This window comes from Garra rufa, chromosome 1, assembly GCF_049309525.1.
Source record: "Garra rufa chromosome 1, GarRuf1.0, whole genome shotgun sequence".
In the NCBI taxonomy this organism is placed as follows: Eukaryota; Metazoa; Chordata; class Actinopteri; order Cypriniformes; family Cyprinidae; genus Garra; species Garra rufa.
The window spans coordinates 81,589,281-81,600,006 of record NC_133361.1 but is presented as its reverse complement, the minus strand read 5'-3'; the positions used below and the strand labels follow the sequence as shown (position 1 = coordinate 81,600,006).

Here is a 10,726-nt window from a genome sequence, read left to right as displayed (position 1 = left end):
AATAACATACCGGTTAAAGCCCCGCCCATTTCAAGACAACATGACCAACTTCCAGGTTAAATCCCACCCACTTCCGGGTTAGGCCCCGCCCACTCCGAGTACAGCTACAGATACAGATAATTCATATGGTTAACAGATTCAGATAAAGATACAGATAATGCTGTACTCGCTCATCCTTACTCCAATGTTCATATACACACCTGAGAAACTGTCACAAAGTGATATTCAGGAGCTGTTCTACATCAAGTGGAGTCCACAAGGCAGCAATACCAGAGACAGGGAGGAGGACACCATCTTTCTCTGGGAGTGTTGGCTGATGTCTATTGAATGTAAGCAATATAAATTATTTATGCCAAAAAGCATTGTGCAGAATGCAGAATGTAAACGTTTTGTACTATTCTCTCATTTTCTAAGATAAAGAGCTTGACATTACCTTTGAAGAAGTTCTCATGTTTGCAACGGGAGCGGGTTTTCCACGGGAATGCGAGATCCAGTTCTACGATCAAGAGCCAGGAAGGCGGCGGGTTCCATACTCTTCAACCTGTGCCCTTATTTTGTATTTGCTCAGGGGTATTACAGATGAAACCGAATTCAAAGACCTCCTGTGGCTGGCCTTAAAAGGCTCTATAGGCTTAAAAGAAAAGCCTAATTGTGTTTTTGATTAACAGGAACTGAAATACATGTGTGTGTGTGTGTGTGTGTGTGTATATACAGGTCCTTTTCCAAAAATTAGCATATTGTGATAAAGCTCATTATTTTCTGTAATGTACTGATAAATATTAGACTTTCATTTATTTTAGATTCATTACACACAACTGAAGTAGTTCATAAGCCTTTTATGTTTTAATATTGATGATTTTGGCATACAGCTCATGAAAACCCAAAATTCCTATCTCAAAAAATTTGCATATTTCATCCGACCAATAAAAGAAAAGTGTTTTTAATACAAAAAAAGTCAACCTTCAAATAATTATGTTCAGTTATGCACTCAATACTTGGTCGGGAATCCTTTTGCAGAAATGACTGCTTCAATGCGGCGTGGCATGGAGGCAATCAGCCTGTGGCACTGCTGAGGTGTTATGGAGGCCCAGGATGCTTCGATAGCGGCCTTAAGCTTATCCAGAGTGTTGGGTCTTGCGTCTGTCAACTTTCTCTTCACAATATCCCACAGATTCTCTATGGGGTTCAGGTCAGGAGAGTTGGCAGGCCAATTGAGCACAGTAATACCATGGTCAGTAAACCATTTACCAGTGGTTTTGCCACTGTGAGCAGGTGCCAGGTCGTGCTGAAAAATGAAATCTTCATCTCTGATGAAGTGCTCCAAAATCTCCTGATAGCTAGCTGCATTGACCCTGCCCTTGATAAAACACAGTGGACCAACACCAGCAGCTGACATGGCACCCCAGACCATCACTGACTGTGGGTACTTGACACTGGACTTCAGGCATTTTGGCATTTCCCTCTCCCCAGTCTTCCTCCAGACTCTGGCACCTTGAATTCCGAATGACATGCAAAATCTGAGCAACAATCCAGTGCTGCTTCTCTGTAGCTTCTGCCGCTGTTTCTGGTTCAAAAGTGGCTTGACCTGGGGAATGCGGCACCTGTAGCCCATTTCCTGAACACGCCTGTACACAGTGGCTCTGGATGTTTCTACTCCAGACTCAGTCCACTGCTTCTGCAGGTCTCCCAAGGTCTGGAATCGGTCCTTCTCCACAATCATCCTCAGGGTCCGGTCACCTCTTCTCGTTGTGCAGCGTTTTCTGCCAGACTTTTTCCTTCCCACAGACTTCCCACTGAGGTGCCTTGATACAGCACTCTGGGAACAGCCTATTCGTTCAGAAATTTCTTTCTGTGTCTTACCCTCTTGCTTGAGGCTGTCAATGATGGCCTTCTGGACAGCAGTCAGGTCGGCAGTCTTACCCATGATTGTGGTTTTGAGTAATGAACCAGGCTGGGAGTTTTTAAAAGCCTCAGGAATCTTTTGCAGGTGTTTAGAGTTAATTAGTTGATTCAGATGATTAGGTTAATAGCTTGTTTAGAGAACCTTTTTATGATATGCTAATTTTTTTAGATAGGAATTTTGGGTTTTCATGAGCTGTATGCCAAAACATCAATATTAAAACAATAAAAGGCTTGAACTACTTCAGTTGTGTGTTAATGAATCTAAAATATATGAAAGTCTCATGTTTATCAGTACATTACAGAAAATAATGAACTTCATCACAATATGCTAATTCTTTGAGAAGGACCTGTAGTAACACCCTAGCAACAACACTGAGTGCCATAGCAACTGCATAGAAACCACCCAAGTACCCTGGCAACTAAGTAGCAACTCCCTAGCAACCACTCCAAGTACCTTGGCAACTACACAGCAACAGTTTGTTGACTGATGAATGTGTCTCTGTTTTTTTTCTAGTGTGGATCATGGAGGAGAATCCAGGATTACAGCAGGACTGAAGAAATGTACGTCTACACACACACACACACACACACACACACACACACAAACACACATACACATACATGTTGGGTTTATATGTTTTATGGTGACATTCCATAGGCGTAATGGTTTTTATAATGTACAAACCGTATTTTCTATCGTCCTACACCTACTCTACACCTAAACCTAGCCCTCACAGGAGATTGTGCACACTTTTACTTCCTCAAAAAAACTCATTGTGCATGATTTATAAGCCTGTTTATAAATTTACTGGTATTACTATCCTTGTGGGGACATTTGGTCCCCACAACGTGATAAATACCAGGTGCACACATACATACACACACACACACACACACACACACACACACACACACACACACACACATATTGTGATGAGTCGGCTGCCTCCCCACTAATTATCATCACCACCCCGTCCCTTATTCGCCGCCCTTCTCCAGGCTCCCAACAGGAGTGGGTGTGAATGGGAGAGGAGGGGCGCGGAATCGTCTCGGGCTGGCGGCGTGTGATGAGGAGCACCTGAATGGAATGAAGCCTCATCACCGCCGCTGTTTAAATGCCGAGCGCGCCTCTCCTCAGGAGACCGGTCTCTCCCCCGTGCATGCACGCTGGTGTCCTCGCGGGTCCAGGAAGGGGTGAAGAGGGAACCCGCGCCAACACCGGCTGAATACCGCACCCAAGACGGCCGACGGGCCAGGATGCCGGGCTGTAAATTCCCCATTGGAAGCATCGTGAAAGCTCGGAAGAGACGAAGCCGCAGGAAATGGCGCCGCCCCTAGCACCCTGGTCCCAAGCGGGGAGCGCGTGCGGCTGCCGGACTCCGCCCCTTACCTGGACCCTTCCCGTTCGAACACTGCCCCTCCTTCACGGAACCCCAGCACTCGAGGACACCAGATCCCCTTTTTATTTGGACACTTTATTTTCCCCTTTGGACACTTTTCTTTTATTTTCTGTTTAATAAAAGCCTCTCGGAGGCCTGACGCCACACCCACTGTGTCTGTCGTTTGCTCCTCCCGCCACAATATATATGATCTAGGACCAAACGCATGGTGAAATGTTTTAGAGATGATAAGCAAGATGTTATAGAATAATAATTTAATGAAAACCTAATTTTAAGAAAAAACTGACATTCAAACTATTTTCTGAATTTCCTGAAAATGTCATTGTTTAACTTGTTAATGTTTGCCCTAGAATGTTTTAAATGAACAGGTAACAAATTGTACAAAGTATCAAAGTAAACAGTCTTACAAAAGTGCAACAAATGTATACTGGCTGACAAGCTCAGCTGTATTTTTACTTTATTATAAACTCTTGTACAGTATGTCAAATGTAGATTCATACTACATGTTTATAAGTTCCATGTCACACTAAATCATTCTGTCTTACGTTTTTATAAATACACAAAGTATTTAAAAGAGGTGCAAGCACTGCAGAAAAAGTACTGGAGAAAAAACCTACATAGCAAAGTGAAATTAGTAAAGATCCATTTTGAGAGTTAAATATACGTGATACGTTTATATATTCCTTGTTATTGGTCATTGTGCAGTGCATTTTAAGGTTTTTAACTGAGTAATGATCCCTATCAACTCATCTTCACTAATACAGATCAGTTCCGCCTCCTGTCTGACCTGCTTACACATTGCCTCATAATAACGCTGAAACTCCATCATTTCATAGTTTCGTTTCTTATCCAGTGCTTGCAACTCGTTGATCTTTCTTTCTTTCTCTTGATTAGATGTTGTTAGTGTTTCAATTGTCTCCAACATTTTCTTCTTTTCTTCAGTAAATCTGGACTCTAGTTCCCTCTCTTTGTCTTGTAATTTCTTCTCATACAGCTTCAACAGTTCCTCTTCTGTGGTTTTCAGTCTGGCCTCTATATTCTGATAAGATTTACTGGAGTAAAACCCACCTCCATGAGCAGTGACCATGTCATCTACTATTTTCAGCAACTGCAGAACTTGATTACGATCCTCCATGTCTTTGTTATTGAAGACATGATATCTTCCCCCACAGCGATTCAGGATTTCTTTCAGGTCCTCTTTGGCTCCACTGATGTATTGTTCAATAGTGCTGGTCAGTTCATCAGCATGTGTGAAGAGGATGATTGTGTGTTTATCTGCTTCTTCTCCAAATATTGCTCTGATCTTCTCCACAGAGAGTCTCTCTTCTTCAGTGAATGGACCCAGTTTAATGACCAGGATGATGGCGTGAGGTCCAGGTGTTGTCATGTTTATACACTTACTGATCTCCAGTTTCAGATGATCCTCTGAAACACCAGTATCAAACAGACCTGGAGTATCTACCAGGGTAATTTCTCTTCCAGCCACATTTCCAGTCTCTTTCCAGCACTCTTTGGTTACAGATGAAGCACTTTTAGCAGCTCTGAAAGCTTTTTTTCCAAGGATTGTATTTCCTGATGAGCTTTTACCTGCTCCAGTCTTTCCAACCAAAACCACCCTTCTGATGGACACTGAAAAAGACAGAAAAGCAATTGTGATCATTAATTATGTAATGGAAAATGTGCGAAGGGGCCTAAAACACAATTCGTAAAATTTCATTAAAAAGTTGCACAAGAGCCTCAATAAAAAGGGAAAAGCTAAGCTTATGATGCACCTTAAAAGGTATCATGGTGTTTGTCCTTACACGTGTGTTGGCATTGTGTGAACACAACCACCCTACAATGATAAAAATCCACCCACTCCTTATTTTTTAATCCCCAGTAAACCAAGTCAGTCTCATTAGATCTGTTGTTTTGATCCTTTGAGCAATATGATGTCACATTGCTTAGGCCTGCCCATGGCTTCTGACTGACTGACACAACACAGACGGAGGTAAGTGTAAAACGGAAGATGTAAGTTTTATTGAACAGGTAGGTAAAAAGAATGCAGCAATGAGGTTTGTAAATGATCTTATCTGTGCAGTCCAAGTCAACAGGTGAGTAAATCCAGGAGTATCGCTGAGAGTAACATAAATGAAGGATGCCAGAGAGTTGCGAGGGATGTGACCTGTAGACCAGACGAAGAGGAACTAAACAGTCCATGTATTTATAGGCAGAGGTAAGTGGAAACAGGTGAGTTGGTAATCAGGTGATCCGGCACGATTGGGTGGAGCTTCAGGAGGTGTGGTTTGAGTAGGTGACTGAGGTGAGACTCTGACACTGACAGTCCTGTATTGCCATAGTTTCCATCTGTGTGTGTGTGTTGTTTCGCTAAAGCGCATTGTGAGCGTTATTGTAATGTTATGTGTTTAATTTAATTAATGTTTTTTTTCGTTGTGATTGTGCACATGGTTTTCAAACCATGTTGTACCTCCGATGTTGTTTGAAACCTTACTGTTTTAATGGTGTGTAAACTTGTTGAACCACCTGTGTAACAAAAGGAGACATACATAGGGAGGTGGGTGCCTTTTTTTTTCTTCAGTTTCTCCTGTTTTGAGGCTAGCAGGGAGGTAAGACTGTGTTGTTTATTTTATTCTTTATTTTGAGTAGGAAAGAGGTGTAATGCTGTAGGTAGTTTGAGTTTGTTTATTATTTTGGCTTTTCATTGGTCTCCTAGTAAGTTTATGTAATAGTACATACTTTTCTTTTTATAATTCTTGGTTTTGATGGCTTGTTGTATTATTTATTTAATGAAGTGGGAGACGAGACTCCGGGCACTTTTTAAATGCTTATTACTTATTATTTAAATGTGGGGTTGAGGTGCTTTATTATTGGAATAAATCCCCGTGCGTTGTTTAATTGAATTGTGCGGGTCGGCAAAGGGGCTGTGGTGGTGCAGCTTTTGTCGGACCACATAACAAAGTATTTGTGTGTGTGTTGCTCATCTGTCATTGCAAATGGGCTGTGAAAACTCTACAAGTACATAAATGTATCAAATAATGCTCCGGTTACTCACATAACCTTTGTTTTCTGAGATAAGGGAACGAGTGACGAGACGACTGTATAGGGAAACTCCTGTTTAGTCTGTTACTGAAGCCTGATTTGTTAAGGTTTGTGTAGTTACACAAACCAATGGCACTTAAGCCCGCCAGAAGGAGCGGAGCCGACTGTTATATAAGTCGGCCAAAAGCTCCATTTCATCAGAATCAATTACTGAAGCGACAGCCATTGATTTGTGTGCAACTTTAGCAGACTGATTACGCAACGCTTGTTCCCTTATCTCACCGATGTTATGTGAGTAACCAGAGCGTTCTTTATCGAAAGGTAACTCTTGTTGCGTTGTCCTAAAAAGCAGAACGGGTTTCAGCGCCAGGTCCCTTAAGTCGGTTGTTAGAAGCAGCTCAAAAGGAGGGCCCTTGAGGGCTCTCAGGACTATAGATAAGTCCCACGCTGGCACAGTGTTAGAGCGAGGAGGATTTAACCGCCGAGCACCCCTAAGAAACTTAATGACCAAGTTGTTTCTGCCAATCGTTTGGCCGGCCTCAGGGGAATGATTCCCCGCAACTGCCGCCACATAAACCTTGAGTTTGGATGGAATGCATCCCTTATCCAGCAGCTCTTGTAGGAAAGTCAGCACGTCAGACACATCACATGAAACCGGATCCTGGTTGCGTGCTGAACACTAGTCATTGAAGACTGACCACTTGAGGGCGTAGAGACGTCTTGTGGACGGAGCTCTAGCCTCTAAAATGGTATGAGTAACTCTCGCTGGGATTTGGCTAGACTCCCGTCAAGCGGCCAGACATGAAGGCTCCACAGTTCCGGCTGGGGATGCGAAATCTTGCCCAGCACTTGCGAGAGAAGGTCTCTCCTCAGTCGTATCGGGCACGGTGCTGCAGACAGTAACTGGGCCATCTCTGGAAAACAAATCTGGTTCCTCCAGAGGGGGGCAACGAGGAGGAGAGAGCATTTCATCTCCCTGATTTGCCTGATAGCCTGGGGTAGCAGGGAGATCGGAGGGAAGGCATATAGGTGGGTGTTGGGCCAATCGTGGGCCAGAGCATCCTGTCTCTTCAGAGGCAAAGAGGTCAACCTCTGCCTTGCCGAAAACTGACCAAATCTTCTGAACTGACAGGGGATGTAATCTCCATTCCCCCGGAGCTATGCTGTTCCTCGACAACCTATCTGCTCCTTGGTTCAGTGTGCCCAGCACATGAACCTCTTGTAGTGAGAGGATTTTTTTCTTTGCCCACAACAGGAGACGCCGAGTCATCCTGTGAAGGGGCAGTGACCTGAGGCCGCCTTGGTGGTTGATGTCATGTTGTCCAATCGGACCAGGACATGATATGGCAGGATGGCAAGACGGTTTTCTGGGCCAGGCACAATGCCATCATTTCAAGGCAGTTGATGTGCAGGCGGGGCGGAATGTGGGCTTTTAGCCAATATTGTAGGGGCAGCATTAGTCAGTAGGTCCAGGGAAATCACAGAGGAAACAGCGACCATGAGGCCTAGCATTCTCTGAAATGCTTTCAGGGGACGCAGAGTCGCAGCTTGCTGAATAACTAGGGAGCGTTCCGACGCTCTAGGTGGTTGAGCAACAATTACCTGTGAGCGATCAGTTGGCATTCTGTCTCAGAGGGGAAAGAGCTGCGTCCACGCACTTCGTAAACATGCGGGGGTGCAGGGACAGTCCAAAAGGAAGGACCGTATACTAATAGGCCACTCTCTCGAAAGCAGTCTGTGATGGGGCGCTTTTTGGATATGAAAGTAAACATCTTTCAGATCCACAGACAGAAACCAGTCCTCGGGCCGTATTTGCGTGAGGATCTGTTTTAAAGTCAACATTCTGAACCGTCATTGCATAAGAACCCGATTCAGATGTCTGAGATCGAGAACTGGTCTTGAATCCACTGTTTTTCTTTGGAACAAGGAAGTTTCGGCTGTAAAAGCTTGATTCTCTGTTCGCTAGGGGGACTGTTTTCACGGCGCCCTTTGCAAGCATTATCTGCACTTCGGCCCAGAGAACATGGGATTGGTTGTCCGGTTCCAAAGTCTGCAAGACACCTCTGGACACAGGTGGCTTGCAAGCGAACTGAAGTGAGTAGCCCCGTTCCACGGTTTTTAGAATCCAGTCTTGACACGCTGGGAGTGGCTTTCCAAGCCAGCGGGGTGGCGCTGGCATTCTTGAGTGTTTTTGGTAATGACAGTACGCCACCCAAAGGGGGAGAACTGACATATGTGGGTGCAAGGAAAGGAGAATTCCTCTTTATAGTAAGTGGGTTCGCTATCACAGCGGTAGTTTGAGGTGCACGCTGAACTGGCAGGACGTGCCTGAACAAAAAACAAATGCAAGCTCTTTTTGAGGGGGTTCCGGCATCCGGGACAACTAGCTCTCTCCTCTTCCTCTCCGTATGCAGATCAGGATGGCTTCTGAGGCTCGTGTTTCAGCACTACACGAGGGCGGGGACCTTGGCACTTAGGACAGGAGTACTTCCTAGTCGTTCGGGGGGCTGTTGAAGGCCAGGCTCTGGCTTCTGCGAGAGCTGAGGCCACGCCGGCTTTGCAGGCTGTGGTGTGGACGCTGTTTTCGGGCAGCTTGAAACAGTCACCGCACTGGGGCGCTTAGGCAGAAAATGACGCAGCGCTTGCATTACCCCTTCTCTTCAAAAGTTCTTTGCATTAGCTGCACTCACGAAGGGATATTTTCAATAATGTGCTTTGGAAATATTGCCCAGGAAAGCGCTTTTCCTCTTGCTGGATAGTCGCAGGGGACGAGCCCACTGCAGGAGACGAGTTACACAGTGGGATGCAGAGCATTGAGCGGTAAGGCTTCTTTTTCTTCAGCTTCTTGGTTTCTTTCCAGCAGAGTCAGCAAAGAGATGGTCTCGTTGCTGAAGGAGAAGATTCTGATGAAATGGCGCTTTTGGCCGACTTAAATAGCGGTCAGTAAATGCCATTGGTTTGTGCAACTACACAAACGTTAACATATCAGGCTTCAGTAACAGTAAACAGGAGTTTCCCCATACAGTCGTCTAAGATGCAACAAGAGTTGGTGTTTTTTCTGCCAGAGTCTCTCCTTCATCTGTGTCTTACTCTGCTTCATACATGTACGGCTGAACACTGGTTCTCTCGCTCTCCGCAGTGACGGAGCTGGGGTTTTATACATGAGGTAGCCAGGGGGTTGCCAAGGCTATTTCAGGGGGTCCAAAGACTATGACAGAAAATCTTTGTATAGCTAGCTAAGAAAATGGCAACAGACTGGTAAGGCTAGTGGGTAGTTAAAGATGAAAGTTGAGTGGCCATGCATTAATTGGTCTGTTTTGCTATGTTTGATATTAAAGCAAATGGTGTCGTCCAGAATTTGGAGGTCTGAAAAGGCTTGATTTTTTTGGGATCAAATTTGATTTATTCAATATAATTTGAATTATTCAATATTAGAATGTTTGTAGGAGGATTAAGAAAACATTCCCGCGCAAGGCTTTAATAAAAAAACGCACATTATGATTGGTGACTGTAGATATGTAGAAATCAAAAGCCGAATCCCGGACATTTTGAGCAATTTAAGAGGTCCAGAAAGAGGACATGTCCAGAGAAAAGAGGACGTATGGTCACCCTGCTTAAAGTGAAAAAAGCATTTTATTACTTTAGCTATTTAACAGGCCTACAGCACTTGTGAAAACTTTTCAAAGCGAAAGAGGCATTATTTGATTGCTTTTGCTCATTTATTAAAGAGTCTTATAACAATTCTAAGTACATTCATGCAGTTGTAGCAGCAGTATGCTTAGCTATTCAGATCGCATTTAGTGAATGTTAATAGCAGCAGCATGCAGAGCAAATTCCGATGCGATGTAAGACCAGACCAAAATACCAGAGACTTTACTACAATAGGCTACATTAGCGGTTGCTAATTCCATCCAACCCCCATTTCATATGTATCTAATCACGTGTGACATTTGCTTTATTCGACCATAAGTGCCCTGCAAAGTAGACATCACCAGATATTCCGCCATGATTCCAGTTTGAAGACAGCGTATATGTTTGATACAAAGGGCATTAAAATGTGTGAGACATTCATTTAAATAGTATTTATTTACAGAGGTATATTATGTTGTACTGAAAGCGTCTGGACCAATCAGACATAGTTATTTGTTACATTTAACAAATTATCCTTAAAACCAACAAGCCAACTTTAGGTTTGTGTTTAGAAACCCCCAATTCAACAAACATTAAGGCAACGGGGCCTTAAGGGCTCAGTTGCCAGGGCAACTATCTGATAACACCAGTTTTACGATCCAAAGTAATGCAGCAACTATAGGAAAAACATTTGGCCTAGTGAAATAGACTCTTCCCTGATTCATAGGAAAACCTTCCTATGAATGAACACACAA

General features: G+C 44.0%; 1 protein-coding gene across 1 annotated transcript; it reads right to left on the bottom strand.

Annotated features, from left to right (window-relative positions):
- Positions 1-3,996: 3,996 nt before the first annotated feature.
- Positions 3,997-8,989, bottom strand: LOC141342697 (GTPase IMAP family member 9-like). The gene is made up of 3 exons (XM_073847203.1): positions 8,807-8,989; positions 8,630-8,669; positions 3,997-4,931 (listed from the first exon to the last, which is right to left on the bottom strand). The coding sequence occupies exons 1-3, from the start codon at positions 8,987-8,989 to the stop codon at positions 3,997-3,999; spliced, it is 1,158 nt and encodes a 385-aa protein (XP_073703304.1).
- Positions 8,990-10,726: the final 1,737 nt, after the last annotated feature.